The following is an 18,550-nucleotide window of genomic DNA, read 5'->3' on the forward strand; positions in this document are numbered from 1 at the left end:
GGGGGGCATGTAGTGACACTCCCACCGCCGCACAACCCTGTGGAATATCACCGGATCCCCATTTGGCAATGTGAACGCAGCGTTAGACCGCACCGACACCGTTCTCCGGTGGAAAATGACAATCTAACCAAATCAGATCAGAGAACTTTGTCGGTACACGATCTGTTCTGCCTCCACGATCCGTCACGCGCAAGATGTTCGCGCATGCGCAGATGATAATGCTGTTTTACCGAGGATACGGCACTGCATAATCTGTTCCACGCTACCCTCCACCGGGAAGCTAACGTTAGTTTAGCTAACAGCTAATTCGGCTAACCGCTAGCTGACAGCTTGATTCAGTCTAAAATAACATTAACTCAAACTAAACACTGGGGAAAGCCGTCTACAGCTACATTAAGACTTTACAGTAATAACAATGAAGACAAGTATTGATTGATTGTATTTTAAATGAGCACAAGTAGTAAAGTAGAACTGACTTCTGTTATTTTCAGGTTTTATTTTGAGGGTATTTTAAAGTTATTACATGCTGTCTCAGCTAGCAGTTAGCCGAATTAGCTGTTAGCTAAACTAACGTTAGCTTGCCTGTGGAGGCTAACGGCAGACCGCTACAATCAGCTAGTGGTTAGCTGAATTAGCTGTTAGCTAAACTAACGTTAGCTTCCCTGTGGAGGCTAACGGCAGACCGCTACAATCAGCTAGTGGTTAGCTGAATTAGCTGTTAGCTAAACTAACGTTAGCTTCCCTGTGGAGGCTAACGGCAGACCGCTACAATCAGCTAGTGGTTAGCCGAATTAGCTGTTAGCTAAACTAACGTTAGCTTGCCTGTGGAGGCTAACGGCAGACCGCTACAACTACGACTGGAAGCGTGGAACAGATCGTGCAGTGTCGTAAATCCTCGTACAACGGCGCATGCGCGAACATCTTGCGCACGCGTAGAACGGATCGTGCAGGCAGCACGGATTGTGTACCGACAAACATCACTGTCACCTGCTGCCTTGCACTACGTTTCCCAGAGTTCCCTGCTGTTCTGCTGTCTGTGCAGAGACAGAAAGCACAATTTTAATAGTCTCTATACTGATCACATGTATCGATGTATTGTCCTGCTGATCTCCGACATGCTGGATGTTTTTTATCGACAGTATTGCTGACAATATTTTTTAGCTTTTACTACTGAAAACCAGCACGATTATGAAGCTTTTAACATCCCAACATTTAGGGAGTTTTACTGAACGCAATAACAGAATCAGGGAGTGTTTTTTTTTAAATCACGTCAGTGCGACTCCAGTTTCTGACGTCTCCAGCTCAAGCTAAATCTTCTCATCAGGTAACCTCAGGACCTGCACCGGTTCCCAGTCTTACCAGTCCAGTAACCGTAGTCCTCATAAATCCACCGGAGGTTAGAACGCCAACACGAAGAAACAGGAAGGTTACCAGCCAGACCACATCCAGATGTTGGGTCTGGGAACTCCCCATTGGCTGGGCTCAATCCGAGGGGCGGGATAAACGGTTGTCTTTCAGATTCCCTCTGCACCAATAGGACAGCTCTACAACCAACCAGAGCAACGCTGGTTGATAGATTAAGATAAACACATCTTCCTTTTTTAAGAAGGACTTCATTGCCGTTCTTTGTTCTTTTCTCAAAGAAAAGCTGAACTCCAAGTCTTCCAAAGACAGCTGTTCTCCAGCAGCAGCAGCCATAAGCCCCGCCCACCGACTCTATACACGATGTGATTGGCCCGGCCAGAGTTAGTTTTTTCCAGTTCGCAAGCCAACGGAGAGCTGCTAGACGACCCTGGCTGCAGATTACATTTGCTGCCGATAAGGTGCGTCTAGATTTCTAGGCTATAAGGTAACGGACATCCGGACGAAAATAAGGACATACGGCGAATTTCCGGCGGCACCGGAGCAATCCCGGAAGTTTAACATCGTGGATGTAGACTAGGCTTCAGCTGACCAGCTGCCTTCACAGGTAGTTTGATAGCTAGTGATGTAGCCAATGTGCTGGCCAGCTTCTTCAACAGTATATGAAGGAATCTGCACTTTTTTAGGTGAGAAAGAAATAAAATGAACTAACATGTAGAAAAGCTGGAGATCAGAAACTAAAATCACACTGAAAATAAAGATGAACTAAATCATTGAAGTTGACAGACAATAAACAATCTGAAATCTGGGGGCAGGAGTTTAAAGTGTGTGTGTGTGTGTGTGTGTGTGTGTGTGTGTGTGTGCGTGCGTGTGCGTTAGCTAGTTACTAACTTATTACATGTACATACTGTAAGTCCTATTTATACCTATTTATCCCAGCTGTGCCTTCACTCTTGCAGCTAGGTGGCGCTGTCTGTCTTCTCTTACAGCAGCCTTATTCAACATGTGTCCCAGTGCATCATGGGACGATAAATTCATTTTAATGTTTAACTGTTTTTCGAAAACAACAACAGAGTCATCATGTACAAATAGTACTGGATATACAGCTAGCATAGCATCCCGCTAGGTTGACATCACACCCACTCGTACTAGATTGAGTTGAGATTATTTCCAAAGTCAAGAAGTAACTGTCAAGTTGGAAATGCTAGGAGTTTGTAATGCACTGTTTGTAGCTACTACATGGTTTAGCTAGCTCTTTGTTTGACCTTGTGTAAACAGCGATGATTAGGCGTTTTTGGATCAAAGAAAAGTTTCCGTATTTTTAAGAATTCCCCTTTTTTATTGTGTCCGCCCCGCAAGAACTACAATGAACGTAGTTCTTAGAAAACCCGCTTTGAGGGACTATTTTAGCTCCTATTTTGGAGTATTCTCTCCCAGCACAAGAGGAATGGTTGTAGCTAACGTTGCATGTAACGTTAGCTACATGCTAATGTCAGGGAAACCTGTCATCTTGGTTGCCAATATTGTTCATTTCTCCCTAATATTGGATCACATTGCTTCTGGAAACATGTCCAGTTGTGTAGTTTTTGGGGAAGAAGCCTTTATTGGTGATTTTTCACGGTCGAAAGTGACGCTATAGTCCGTTACAGTCGGTCTTTGGCTGCAGTGACGTATGGGCAAACGTTTTTTGTTTTTTCAACCTTTGTGTTGTCTTCCTGTCGACCATGCAACTTTTTTTTTTTCTGGGTCAAAATTTCAAATTAAAACTTTTTTTGGTGACGTTTTTGTCACTTTTTTCAAAACATTTTGTCACTTTCTTTTTCCGATGTTTTTCTCATTTTTTGACTTATTGGTCACTTTTTTTCTACGTTTTTTGTCAGAAATTTCCGATGTCATTGTTGATGTTTTTGTTAATTTTTCTGCACTTTTTTTTGATGTTTTTGTTGGTTTTTTTTCAACATTTTTGTCACTTTTTTCCAACGTTCTTTGATTTCATTTTTTTTCTCCAAATGCTATAAAATTGAATAACGCGCCCAAATCCAATGAAAGTAGTGAACTGATCATTGAGTAATGGTTGTGTGGAACCATCCGCGTTATGATTTTGGACAATTTGGTTGAAAGAAAACCCAAATTTCTGATTTAGAAACCTTTTGAAAATGGGTCAGATTTGACCCGAGGACAACAGAAGGGTTGAAAGCCCCTTAGAGAGCTTTTTCCAGTTGACAGTTCATCTCAGGGAGTCCCCAGAACAGTTTGGTCCGAAAACGCCTATTGTTGTCGTGCAGAGGATAAAACTGTGTAATATCTCTGTGCAAACACAGAAACAGCCATCATGCATGTTTGGCGTTAAGTGCAACATACAGCGTCATGTCAACTGACACCCATAGCACACACGAAAACAAAGGGTTCAGGCAGTGGTGTAGTCTAATGTATTGTAGTGGGTATACTGTACTGTATATATGGGCCAGAATCTGCATTTGGGGGAGGGGGGCATATAATAATGGGGGGGGGGCAGGGTGTCCTCCCCCAGGGAAGTTTTGAGTGTCAACGACTTCATTTCCTGCATTCGGATTCACTTTTATGCACCAATTTACGGTGGAAATACCTTTATTTAGCCTATACGTGCAGATGAAAAACACAGATGACAATTGAAAATATGTCCAAAATATAATGGAAAGTATGTTGTTACGTGTCATTGGGCATTTTTAAGAGGGTATATGGAAATCCTGGAGCTTTCTTAGTGGCAATACCTGCGTATACCTGCGTATTGTGTAGACTTAACCACTGGGTTCACGTGTTTTCAAGACGCCACAAGTGTGTGTTGCCCTTTTATTAAGATGCTGTTTTTAGCTAGCTGTTGCTACAATAGCTACCACACCACTTAGTTTGAGCTACTTTAATTATATCTTTTAACTCTATCAATATTGTCATACAAGCTGAATCCAAATATCTGAACCTCCCCGCCCTTTTCAGACTCTCGGCCTCTGTATGTACTGTAGGCCTAATGATGTCCAGTAAGAGAAAGCAGCAGCAGTAGTAGTAGTAGTCATTATCACAACGAAGACCAAAATAGTTGGGACACGTGATGCTAGGGTTCGATCTGACGATGTTATCAGTGTTAAAGTTTGACTCTATTTCCATGTGAAGTAAGCAGGACACTTCTCAGAGTCTGCAGGTCCAGAGGTTGAAGGTTTGGATTCAGCTTTGAGATTATCAGCTGTGTCTCCATGGCAGCAGTTTGTTGTTATAGCTGTTTATGTGGATCTGGATGACTCCGCCAGAGTTTTATTTAGTCTTCATGTGCAACTCTGTGGGACAGGATACTTCCTGGACTCATTAGACTTCCTGGACTCATTATACTTCCTGGACTCATTAGACTTCCTGGACTCATTAGACTTCCTGGACGCAAAATTACGAATCCCACTATGGCCACGCCAAGACCCGCCCTACTAAGCAGCCTGATTGGTTGGGGTTAGGCATTTCATCTTGAGTGGTTATGGTTAGGATAGCCGATTGGTCAGGGGATAGGACCTGTACAAATCAGGTTACGTTTCCTTGCGTAAGCATGGACGCCTGGCCAATAGTAGCTATTGAAGGGCGGGTCTTGGTGTGGCCATAGTGGGGGAAAAAATATCGCTTCCTGGACTCATTTTACTTCCTGGACTCATTTTACTTCCTGGAGTCATTTTACTTCCTGGACTCATTGTACTTCCTGGACTCGTGTGACAGGATACTTCCTGGACACACATGTTTTCCATTGTAAATGGACTCTGAACCCATCAGGCAATAACTGAACAGACGCTGACTGTCTGCGGTCGTGTCTGCTGCTGAACTGAAACAGACAGCTGACAGATTTTGTTATAAAATGAGATGTTTGTTGAATGATTCTTTCTTCTGTACTTTTCTTCTCCTAATATTTCTGACGATTATCGCCGTTTAATCTGAACGTCTCACTTCTGTGTTTTTGCCTTGCGTGTTTTTTGAGCCTGTGTTTGACCCGTAGTTGTAGTTCTCTGATCAGATTAGGATTCTGCATGCGTGTGATGATGATGATGAAGAAGATTTACGGTGCTTCTTTAAGCCAATTTCTTTTAAAATAAAGACAGTAGGCGGGGCTTAAACTCTGCGTGTCACTGATAATGTATGTAAATGGAGGACGACGGTCACAGTTTGATCTTTGACCTCTCGCAATCTCTGTACAGTTTTTCTAATCTTCTGGGACATAATGAAACAGATCCTCAGCTCTGATTGGTCGAGCTCTGTTTGTTACTGGAACGTTCTTTTCTACAAGGGAATAAAAACTTTAAAGGGTTTGTATAAAATAGATCCAGGATCAGTTGTAATGAAGCACAGACTGCTTTTCTACTGACTGTGTACAGTTTGCTAACAGTGTGTAAATGTGCCTGTAAATACCTGTCTGCTGATGATGATGATGATGATGATGATGATGATGGTGATGATGGTGACGAAGATAAAGTCAGTCTGCTAATGGAATGTGTTTTTATTGTGAAGAGGCAGGAGGCCAAATACAATTTGTATCATGTAAAAATAAAGTTATAATTTTAACAGTTCTCTGTCTCTGTTTTGTTGTTACAGAGCTCGGTAGGATGTTTATGTTTTAAAAATATTGTAACATTTCATTTTAGGGGCATTTTTAGGCCTTTATTTCCACAGGACAGCTGAAGACATGAAAGGGGGGAGAGAGAGAGAGAGAGAGGGGGAATGACATGCAGCAAAGGGCCGCAGGTCGTAGTCGAACCCACAGCCGCTGCGTCGAGGAGTAAACCTCTGTATATGTGCGCCTGCTCTACCAACCGAGCTATCGAATGAACACGGCTCCTTAACTCACAATCTGTGGCAGTTTCACGGAATCGCAAAACATTACGTGATGGGCCCACGGAAGAAATCCGTGAAATGTCGTGCCATTTAGAAATTAATCGCGGGTTGACCGCGATTTCACTGGGCCCACGGAAGGAATCCGTGAAATGAACACGGCCCCTTAAGTCAAGGAAAAGGTCGTGGGTGGGCTTACGGTTCTATGACGCGGGAAGAACGGGACGGAAAAGAAGAAAGCGACATTAGGAAACGTGACATGCGGGACCCGATCCCCGGTCTCCTGGGTGAAAGTCCTGTGTTTGACTCATCCACCCCCCCGACCAACCTCCCTACTACTCTACCATAGTCGCTCCTAATGCTACGTCATCTTCTCATTGACTTTACATTGGCATTGTTTTCCGTGGTGGCCACACGGATTTTTCACACGTTCCGTGCCACCACCACGTAATACGCTGTTAACAGTTCTTGATCATTTCACGGAAGTCTGTGCTGCGACCAGGCTGACAATCAAAGTCCCTTTTATTATGACGCAGCAAAATCAGGAGATGTTTTTTTTTGCAATGCACTTAAAGGAGACTGTCCTCCCGTGAAAAAAACAAGCCTGTTTGGTAGTTGTTTAAAGCGTAACTCTCGCCAAAGTGCAACCTATAGGGCACGTGTGCCAAACTCGAGGCCAGGGGGCCAAATCCGGCCCCTTGCAATTTTTGATCCGGCCCGCATTTCAATTTAGGTTCACAGCAAATGTTGGCCCAACTACTTGTGCACCACACCAAAAAAATCAGGAAACATTTTCATTTTCATACTGTAATTCTGCGACACTGCTGTGCCAACCCGTTCGCACTCCGAACTCGTAAAATAAGGACGTTTGGACAGTGGCTGTCAGCGTCTGATGTGACGAAAAAGGCGTCTTTCAGCGTGTTTGTGTAACGCACCGGGGAGAGCAGCAATTAGAGAGGATTTAGAGAGGAGTATGTAAGGAGGTTGGTTGGGGGGGTGGATGGGTCAAACACAGGACTTTCACTCAGGAGAGCAGGGTTCGCGTCATGCTTGATATAGTCACTTTTTTCTTTCCTCCCGCGTGTCATAGAACCGTACGCCCACCCACGACCTTTTCCTTAACATAACTGCATCAAAAGGGACGGCAATAGTCCCGACCAAGCACGTTTACTTATAGCGCTAAAGGGACGGCAATAGTCCCGACCAAGCTCGTTTACTTATAGCGCTAAAGGGACGGCAATAGTCCCGACCAAGCGCGTTTACTTAGCGCTAAAGGGACGGCAATAGTCCCGACCAAGCACGTTTACTTATAGCGCTAAAGGGACGCCAATAGTCCCGACCAAGCACGTTTACTTATAGCGCTAAAGGGACGGCAATAGTCCCGACCAAGCGCGTTTACTTATAGCGCTAAAGGGACGGCAATAGTCCCGACCAAGCGCGTTTACTTATAGCGCTAAAGGGACGGCAATAGTCCCGACCAAGCGTGTTTACTTATAGCGCTAAAGGGACGGCAATAGTCCCGACCAAGCGCGTTTACTTATAGCACTAAAGGGACGGCAATAGTCCCGACCAAGCGCGTTTACTTATAGCGCTAAAGGGACGTCAATAGTCCCGACCAAGCACGTTTACTTATAGCGCTAAAGGGACGGCAATAGTCCCGACCAAGCGCGTTTACTTATAACGCTAAAGGGACGTCAATAGTCCCGACCAAGCACGTTTACTTATAGCGCTAAAGGGACGGCAATAGTCCCGACCAAACGCTAAAGGGACGGCAATAGTCCCGACCAAGCGCGTTTACTTATAGCACTAAAGGAGACTTTTAGCGTCAATAAGAACAACAAAAGCACCTGACCAAGCGTCCATATTTTACGAGATGAGTGTGAGAACGTGTTGGCCGTGCAGAATTTGACAGATTTGCTGACTTTGAGACCAAGAATTCCCCACAGAAGCAGAGACTTTTTTAATATTCAGGCTGTGAAACAGGTTGTCGTGAGTCGGCTGGGTGGCAGCTGCTTTTAAAAATGTAATGTTTGTTTTTCATGACTTGCTAAATTCTACAATGGCTAAGAAACTTTTTAAAACAGTATGGGAGAAAGCTATATATTGGCGTTTTTCCATTACATGGTACCTGCTCGACTCTACTCGCCTCGACACACTGTGCGTCCGTTTTCCATTGCAGATGTTAGTACCGCCTCAGCGTGGCTGGTCGTTATATGCCGGCTATAAACATCAGGCCACATGAGCTAGTTTTACAGTTCTGTGGAGGCTCCACGCAGAGCTTTCTCCGTATACTATGTAAGTGGCCTGATGTTTGTACGTGTGCGCTGGTGCGTGCGTCGAGCCGGCCGTGTGTGTGTGTGTACGTGGCTACGGTGAAAGCTCTGCCTGGAGCCGCCGCAGAACTGTAAAACAAGCAGCGCCGCAGGAAACTGCCGTGACCTAACGCGACACACAGAACGTGGACGGTGTGTTGTTGTTGCCAGAAGACACATTTAGTTTCAAATGAAGCTGGAGGCAGCAAAAAATAAAACAGCTGGCTGAACTATTTAAAGATAGCGGGTTTGTTCAGGACACCCCCGTCTGTCGCTTTCACGTCACCTTTTCGGCTCGCCTCAGCTCGCTGGGAACCTCGACTGAGGTGGTACTAAAAAAAGTACCTGTTAGCAGGTACCAGGTACTTTTTTTCGTAATGGAAAACCAAAAAAGGCGAGTAGAGGTGAGGCGAGCAGGTACCACGTGATGGAAAAGCGCCATTTGAGACATGCAACAATACAAAGTTAATTGACTTTTTTTTTTGCTAAATAAAAGCATGTCAATAAACTCAACATCGTTGTGATCGTCATTACCAGTCTGGCACTTAGTGAAATTGAGCTTGACTCACCTGCTATAGGGTGTTTTTGTGAATGTACCCGAGTCAAACTTTCGTTTAAAAGCATAATTAGGATGGAAACGCCACTTTTAAGATGTACCGTATTCTTGTTTTTGGGTCAAATGGCCTTTTGAATGGGAGAGCTAGGGGCGCTACGATGCTAGCCTCAAAATATCTATTTATAAACCACTAAGAAGGCTCGACACAACATGAGACTTTGCTCCAAGTATCACCAGGGACTCTACACCTTAACCACAGCACTGACAACACTGGTTGTGTTCACAGAGTTTACTAAAAGGAGGTTTTGAGGAACTCACGTTAGCAGTTGGTTTTGTCCGCTCGCCGCCATCTCGCCAATTAAAAAGTCGAAACAATGGTTTGACTCGGGTACATTCAGGCATCATTTGGCCCGTTTCCCTGTAGTTATGTAGTCACTGATGTGGTCATAACCACTACAGTGCTCAATTACCTATTTTTTAAGGGGAATAAACTTCAAGTTTTCGTCGCGAAGGCATGACCTGTCCTCTGGAGGACATAGCCAGACCACCGGGCGCTCACTGGGTTGTTTTCGGGAGCGGGAGGCGACGAAGGCGGGGAGAAATCAGAAGCGAGGATGCCTGTCGGGCCTGCTAGCTCGGCTAAGGGAACTACCACACAAATCGACACTGCCAAGCCTCCTACTCACCAACACCAGATCGATCACACACAAAATGGATGAGCTACAAATACACACGGAACTGCTGCGTGATGATTATCACAGAATAAGCCATTATTATTATTATATCATTATTATAGTGTTATCACGGAAGGCAGCTAGCAGCTAACAGCTAGCAGGGCGAGCTAGCTACCGGCAGGATAGAGACAGGCTAGGTGAATTTAAACAATGTCTGAGTTGAAAACGCATGTTGTTGTCACGTTAGGGTCCTGTTCATGTTGCACAGACATTTTAATTGCATTTTGTGTCTTTTAAGAGGCACTCTAAAACTTGCCCCGACAACTGCCGTTTTAGCTCAGTGGAAGCTCGTAGACGTAGCTGTAGCTACTCCGTGTTTACCGCACCAATTTGGCTCGTTTTTTTCTCTTTCGACTGTACTCACATATTTATAGCGATCAAGATTAACGTAAAAATCGGTCGGAATTCTCCTTTAACATTAAGATAACATAGCAATCAATATCAAACACTTTGTCTAACTGTTGATCTGATCTCAAACAGATCTCAATATCACTTAGGCCAGCTACACACTACCTGCGTGGCGTGAGCGTGTCAGCTGCGTGGTGGCGTGAGCGTGTCAGCTGCGTGGCGTGTCCGTTTTTATTTCGACTCCCATGGTAACAGGTTAGAGCGTGCACGCTGCCTGCGTGACACGCACGTCTCAGGCAAAATAGCATGCTAGAAATAGGACCGACGCCTATTTTTCACGCCACACGCAAGCGTGTTGGAAGCGTTTCCAGGAAAAATAGAATAGGAAAAGATGATTATATGTCATTTAGACACAAATACATTTAATAAATGACATGTTGATGTTTGAAAGTCTCGATGTTTTGATATAAATGCAGATATAAATGTAATTTTCTTTTAAAAATTGATTTTCTAATATTGCACCTGTCGATACAGAACCAAATATTCCGGAGCCTATTTTGTCGTCAATACTGCCGACGTTGTCTTTGCTGTAATCAGATCAGTATATCTTTATGTTTTACATGGTATTTCATTTCATCAATGAGAAACATACATGTGTACAGACACGGCTAGCAGCAGCAACGCCGCGTCAGACACGTTTCTGGTGTGCAAAGACGTAGAAAACGCCACGCAGCTGACACGCAACTGACACGCAACAGAAACGCCACGCTCACGCCACGCAGGCAGTGTGTAGCCGGCTTTAGTGTTTATTGATTGGTATGTGCAGGAGGAAGATGAGAGTAGAGTGTGAGGAAAACATGAGCATATGAGAGGAAGAGGAGAAGTGAGGATGAAGAAGATGAGATGTTTGTCCTCCATGTTTTTTACGTATTTCCTGTTCTATTTTCCTGCAGGGACACCACTGCTTTATTATAAGAAGGGGACGCCCATAGACCACCCCCTAACCGCCCCATTTCAAAATGTTTTAGATGCGCCACTGGTCTTACTTTGGGTCCAGTATTGCTTGGCCATTCACTGCGCATGCGCAGAGACCGGTGTCCGATGTCCAACAGCAGCTGTTAGGACCATGAACGGTTGGACCGAGGCAGCAAAGAAAGCACACTCAGAATAACCGGAGTGGACCCGGAAAATAGTCGGTACTGACCCGGAACATAGCCGGTACTGACTGCATTGAGAGCCGCTGATCTGCAGCTGGAGCTAACGGAGCTAACAGGCTAACTGACGGCAGACCGTCAGCTGTTATCTGACGGGGCTGACGGGTTAACGGACAGGCCACTGGCTCATGGTCACCACGCTACACTGCACTAACCCGTTCTGGCCCGGGATAGTTTCTGGGCGGTCTGAACCACCTCTAGTCGGACTTTCTCCGGGTTTGCACCGCCGGTCTCCGGTGAACTTCAGCCGCCTAACGGACGCTATTAAGCTAACTAACATTAGCTTATCAGAGTAACCGTTACCGTTAACCCGGTTCGGTCTGAGGACCAGGGGCTCAGGATGCTGATAGGTAAAGTACTTGTGACCCGGGTCGGTATCCCGGTTCAGCTGTCTGTGTTGTTGGTGCAGTTTAGAAAGAGTTTGTGTCAGTGACCGGCCGTTAAATCAACACTCTGAACTCCAGAGAGCAGGGCTAACATGCTAAGCTAGCTTCCAGCTAACGGTACCAGCCTCTGACTGCTGCTGCTGTCACGCACAGGATTCTGGTTCAGAACAGGAACGGTTAAACCAGACTACAGTCAAAAACTCTGGCATTTACAAAGTATTGGCTTCCCAGCAGATGTTTTTTAACTAGAAGGGAGTTTTTTTTCTAAAACAATCTCTCTAAAGTCTGCTGGTACATTCGGCACACAAGTTCCCTCCAGGTGGCATTTAATTAACTTAAATAGAACTTCAATAATTGGTGATTGCTGGTCGCTGCCTCCCTCCATGATGTGATTTAATAGTATCAGGTTAACGGAGGAACCATATCTGGAAAATCCAAACAAAGAGATTTTTGTTCAAAAAACGTGCAGCCGTGTCTGTGGTTTGTATGCCGAATTAAATGATTAGATACTCTGGAAAGGTGGTAATTAATGTTGGAATAATGTTCCAATATAGAGGACTTTTTATATAAATGTATTAGTAAACTGTAGTCTGAAATGAGGTACATTAAAAATGCAAGTATGCATGCTAACGCAGGAGAGTTACATTTCAAGATTTTTAAATGGAGTTTGGTATATGGTATTAATGCCAAAACACAAAGTGACACATCATATTTCTGTAAAGGGACTATTTGTCATGTTCCTGGAGTTACATGCCTGCTAATAAGGAACAAATCGCTGTTTTCCCAAACTTGTAAACTGAGTTTTGTGTGTGTTTGAACATTTAGTTAATGAGCTGTTTATAGAGCTGGAGGTGGGGCTGAATGTGGCTCTGACTCTGTTGTTCCTCCTCTCAACAGCAGTTGCTGCAGGGACCGGAAATGCTGCCACCACCGGCAAGAAACCCAGACGGAGAGGCAAAAAACACCGTAGAGTCCGAACAGATGAGAACCGGTAAGAAACCAGCAGAGACATAAGACCAGATACACGATTGACCCCCGTAAACACATGCTGCTGACCGCCCTACATATAGACACACCCATCCACTCAGAGTCTAAATTTAGGTGTGTGTGTGTCTGTGTGTATAAAGTGATTTGCGGTGTGTGGTTGAGTTCCATTACACAAAATCACTTTCTCTGTGTGACTTCCTGTCTGTTTCAGTTTTTAGTGCGATGTCACAGTATTGTATCATCTGTTATAAAACTCTGACTAGGAATTGATCGATATGATTGATCGGTATCAGGGCTGATGGATCAGGTAGTAGTGCGTATTCTTTGTCACTGTCATGATATAATCCAGTATGGTCAGAGATGAACAGTTGATGTATATGTAATGCAGCCTTTAAAACCAGAAAGACAACACTTATGCCATATTACGATATCCAAAATCTAAGACGATATCTAGTTTCATATCACGATATCGATATAATATTGATATATTGCCCAGCTCTACAGTGGCCTATGCTGTTGTGAGACTTTATACTTGTGCACTGGTGTGTCTGCGTCGTTCTAGCGTATCTCTTTAAGAGAATAGCTGTGTGTGTGTGTGTGTGTGTGTGTGTGTGTGTGTGTGTGTGTGTGTGTGTGTGTGTTCTTGTTTAATTATAAATAAAGTTTAATTATTAAAACTATATTTGTGGGGTCCAAAAACCGGGAGTCCAGTATACTTGTGGGGCCAAAATGCTGGACCCCTCAAGGTTAAAGGGCTGTTAAGACTTGGTTTTAGGATTAGGGTTAGAATGAGGTTCTGGTTAGGGTGAGGGTAAGGGTTAAGGTTAGGCATTTAGTTGGGATGGTTAAGGTTAGGGTAAGGGGCTAGGGAATGCATTATGTCAATGACTGGTCCCCACAAAGATAGTGAGACGCACATCTGTGCTTTCTGACCACGGTCTAAAAGCTGTAGCAGGAAAAGTAAACCCTCTCCTTGATTTTTATGTTGTTCACAGAGGAGAAGCCGGAAATAAGAAGAGGGAAATGCGACGCTACAAAGCCACGGCCAAGTGGACAAATCAGTGGTTAGGGTTAGCTGCGACATGTACTTACATTTCTGGGGAGGTTGCACGTCAGGCTACGGCGCAGGGTCCGTATCTATGCATACCTACGTGCATGCCTACGGCGTACATTCAAAGCAGAATCATAAATTAACCTTTTAGGCCTTCAACAAGTACGCCAACTCAGATTGATTTCACCTGTGGTTGTGTCCTGAAATACACGCAGACCGTATTCGGAGACTGTGCCTTTTTAAACGAGCTGTCAGGACTTCTGTACGGTTGTGATGTCACAACTACACCATACAGTGTTTCCCACAGGTTGAGAATGTACTGGCGGTGGTGTGTGGCGCGGGATGTGACGTAATGGCTTGGTTTAGTAATAATGGGTTCAGTTATAAACTAAATAACATTATCGGATAATTTAGAAAGAAATGACTATTTACATATTAAAGGATGATACAGATACAGATGAAAATATTGCGACACTATGCTGCATCTGACACAGTTTCAGGGTAGTTAAGGACCTTTTTCACGGCAGACATGTTGACATGTCATAGTAGGAAAAGCACAGATGTATTCAAACCCATTAATGATGGCTGCATTCTAGGGATCGACTGATATGGATTTTTTTAATGCCGATACCGATTATTTTCATCAGCCTTAGCCGATGACCAATACGGGAGCCGATATTTGGAGCCGATACTGCTTTTGCTCCCTCAGTTTACGTCATAAATGTGTAAACCCCGCCACGCTGGATTTGTTTTCGGAGTCTGCTCTGCCATATCTTTAAAAGTACTAAACAAAAACACAGATCAGTGTCACTTCTGCAATCACCTTACATTCATATCACCCAAATAATGTGTGCAATGTGCATCATATGGATGGGTGCAGTGCATATGGTTACCTGTGCAAGGGTGAAAGGCTTCCATCAACATCTACAACACTGTGTGTGTGTGTGTGTGTGTGTGTGTGTGTGTGTGTGTGTGTCTTCGTCTTCAACACAGCCTTGATGATGCACTGCTTGCTGACATATTATAAGACCGATATAATCAGGTCATCACAAAATGTCCTTTGTCGACACATTTAAATAATTTTAAGAAAACAATAAACCTGAAAAGTAGCCATTGAAATCAAGTGCTTGATTTGTAATTTATGCCATGGTGCTGAAAGCCTGCCAGGCTTCCAGCACCAGCACTAAGCTAGTGGGGGAGGGGCAGTGCACGGTCTGCACGTGAACTGCAGCGTCTCCAGCAACGCAGAGCTGCCCGTGGACGCCTGTCTGCAAATAATGCCGGGAAAAACCTATTGGTGAACGCAGCAGCCGCGTGTCAGCCGATACACGTAAAAACGCAAATATAGTCTATCACTACTGCATTCCACTTAGGAGAGGCCCTGGTGTTGTTCATGCTGACTCACTGAAGTAGCTCACTGGGACACTTGATGGAACTGAGCCATCGTTAAGGTTATTAATTTCAGCTGTGCTTTTCCTGCTATGACAAGTCCAAATGTCTGCTGTGAAAAAGGTCCATTAAGGCTGCACGATATGAGGAAAATATACGATATGCCCGAACGTTGTTGAATATCGCGATAATGGTCTAACTTGTGATAAATGAACAGATATTACAATGTAGCCTACTCAGTTCTGCATTTCTTTCATTGCTCGTTAAACTTTAAACAAATGACAAAGTGTAGCCATGATGTGCTTTGTCAGTTAAATCAGTTCAGATACATTTTTTGCCAAATGTTAACGGTTCAGCAGATACTATGTAAGCCTGTAATACTATGATCCAAACAGAAAGTTACATGTTGTTATTAACCTCAACACTGTTTCCTCCTAACTCCTGTTAAATCATATAAGAGTAGGGCTATCTAAAGTTCATTCTTGTTCATTTTGTTGGTTAGATCATTGTTCGTTTGTTGAAGTGTATTAATCCGTGTTTTGGGGATCCTGAACACGCTGTTCTGTACTATACGTGTCCTGTCGCACTCATTTAGATCTCATCTGAGCAGATTTCTGTCATTCAAACAACTCTTAGTTGTAGTTTAAAACTTTTACAGCCAGTTTAATAAAATTAAGGGTTTTATTCGGGCTCGGGTCCATAAATACAGTTAATGGATACAGGCACGGAGAACTGAAGGCTCTGTTAGCAACCATTAGCTCGGAGTGGTGGTTAGCTCCAGTCAGCTCCGGTTAGCTAGCTCCGTTATAAAGATGTGGAGCGGAGGAGACTGCTACGGGGACCAGACAACCGGACTCTGATAAATGACGTTCAGGGAGCTTCCACAGCAGCGTGGCTGCGTTGTTTCTACGGTTTTATTAGTACAGTTAATCCCATTGCAAGACCACCAGCAGCATGCTACTGCTAACGTAACGATAGCCTCGCAACGCAACTTAATGAGGGGGAGGGCTGGAGGTAGCTGGTCTGTATTCACTGTAAAAAATACAGCGTTGTTTGGAAAGAAAATTGAATTTGGATTTTATCTACCTGGGCGGGTCTCAATTTACCTGGGCGGTGGGCCCAAGTAGAACCTATGTATGGGAAATATATACTGCTATATATAGGTAGAAAGTGCCGCTACAGTGCCGTTAAGAGTCATTCCCCGGCTGCAATAACAGTGCGGAGACGCCGAGAACGCAGATGCTGAAGACCCGGAAATTCTGACCAATCGGGAGAGGGTCTTAAAGAGACAGGCGCTAAAACTGAGCCTTTCAGACAGAGGGGTAATACAGGTACAACATTAAAGCATGTAGACATGTTCCAGTCGTAAGTCTTTGTGCTAAGCTAGGCTAACAGTTTCCCCTCTGCTTCCAGCGTTTGTGCAAAGCTAAGCTAGCCTGTGTCCTACTGACAGAAACAGGTTTGGTGCTCAGCCTGGAGAGACTCAGCTCCAATAATAGAAGCAGGGACTGAATGATGATCCCACAAAACAAACACACACACACACACACACACACACACACACACACACACACACAGAGTCTATTTCAGGGCAGCTCAGGCAAACCTCAACAATGTCAATGACTCAGACGTGTGTGTGTGTGTGTGTGTGTGTGTGTGTGTGTGTGTGTGTGTCAGATATATGATCCATGTTGTCTGTCTCATGCAGAAGCATGTCTGTGTGTACGTGATCAGAATGGCATCATTTCAGACCGATAACTTCCCTGAGCAGGGCCAGCGTTGCTGGGGGACGTTGCGTTCCCACAAAAGTCGAACCAGGTTGAACGTCACAATGACATCACAGAGGTCTGATTATTGAAATGAAGGCAGAGGCTGAGACTTTTAGGGTTAGGGCGTACACTCGGTCAGAATGAGTCTGTCTGACGTGTTGTCCGACCTCATCTGAAATTCCAAAGTGTTTGTATCTGTTATGAACGTCCACACTGGTGTGAAAAGTCGTCCTAAAGAGGAGGGTGACATGAAATTGTTTAAAATGGACATAACCGAGAACATGTTATAGACCTAATCACAATGTATTTTGTGATAACTCCCGGGTAGAAAATTCCTGTGTCCCGTACAAACTGCACTGAACAATATTATAAACGCAACTAAAGAGTGGGCTTTTATTGTGGCCAGCCTAATGCTGCGTTCCAGGAACCCGTAACTCGTGTTTTCACAACCTTCTACCGGTGAAAGTGCCCTGGAACGGCAGTCAAACCCGTAACTTACTCCCCGTGAACTGGTACCAGATCGTTGTACTCCCAGTTACAGTTTTTGACGTCACACACACACATAAACAACAATGGCGACCCCTGTTGATGCTGTACAGACGCCGGTGGTTAACGGTGAGAAATAGAAATAAATAGGCAACGTAAAGTAATTCCGCATATTGTAATCAAAACAATACACATACGATTGTGTACTACTACAGGTTATGTTTATTAAATGAAGCCCAAAATATGTCGCTGACTAGAAATTGCTAGTATCAGCTAGCGCTAGCTAATGTCAGCGTTAGGTAGCCGCTAGCTAACGTTAACATTAGGTAGCCTAACCTGAACCCTGCCAACGGCACAATGTTTAGCTAGCCAGCTGGTGACTTTGCCTGCAACGCTACCAAGTCGTGAGTCGTGACTTGAAGTCCAAAACACACCTCTGATTAATGAAGACACTAAGTACAACCCTTTAGAACCATGCGCCCGGCGCACGGACCCTTTTTTCCGCCGTCAAACTAGCAAAAGTGGATTTGGACACGCCCTAAACACACCTGCACCAGGCGCTTCACGCCTTGCGCTTAGATCATTAAAATAGGGCCCTTTTATGTAATGCTTTATTTCTCCTATGTTTCAGGCTCGATGATCCCTGTGACCTTCAGAGTCTGAACGCCAACAGCAGCGTCGCCCCAACACAGAGTTTCCCCCAAACCACCCGGCTGCCCCCCCAAAATACTCCGGAGACAACCACATCCCCACGAAATACACTAACATGTACTGAAGATTTTCACGGATCCACGACAGCGCCCCGACAAAACCACCCACACAGCACCATGTTACCCACCGAATCGAGCCTGCTGCCCCCCAAGAGTTTCCCTCAAACCCTCTCACCGCCTCCCCAGAGCCCCGTCGAGACCACCCCCCCCCTTCTAGATACAATAGATACCCCTGTAGCACACCTGGTATCTCCTGCAAGTACCCTCCAAACTGCCCCACTGCCCCCTCTAAACGCCCCCCTCATTTTCAGCCAATCCTCTCCTGCCACATCTCAAAGTCCCGCCCCCAGTCCCAGCCAATCACTGCCAACTGTTAACCAAAATATTACCCAGAATTCCTCCAGATCACCTCA

General features: G+C 44.7%; 1 protein-coding gene across 2 annotated transcripts in view; it reads left to right on the forward strand.

The window, feature by feature from the left end:
* Positions 1-11,202: 11,202 nt before the first annotated feature.
* The window catches only part of srpk3 (SRSF protein kinase 3), a 24,099-nt gene continuing 16,751 nt past the window's right edge, over positions 11,203-18,550 (forward strand). Inside the window, exons 1-3 of one of the 2 annotated variants that reach the window (XM_078254137.1) lie at positions 11,203-11,709; positions 12,646-12,736; positions 18,059-18,550. The exon at positions 18,059-18,550 is cut by the window's right edge and continues 407 nt beyond it. In XM_078254137.1, coding sequence (XP_078110263.1) covers positions 11,700-11,709; positions 12,646-12,736; positions 18,059-18,550 — 593 coding nt within the window. In that variant the 5' untranslated portion in view covers positions 11,203-11,699. Of the gene's footprint in view, positions 11,710-12,642; positions 12,737-18,058 lie in introns of both variants that reach the window. The other variant, XM_078254136.1, reaches the window with a different exon arrangement.

Source organism: Sander vitreus, chromosome 7 (genome assembly GCF_031162955.1).
Source record: "Sander vitreus isolate 19-12246 chromosome 7, sanVit1, whole genome shotgun sequence".
NCBI classification, from domain to species: Eukaryota; Metazoa; Chordata; class Actinopteri; order Perciformes; family Percidae; genus Sander; species Sander vitreus.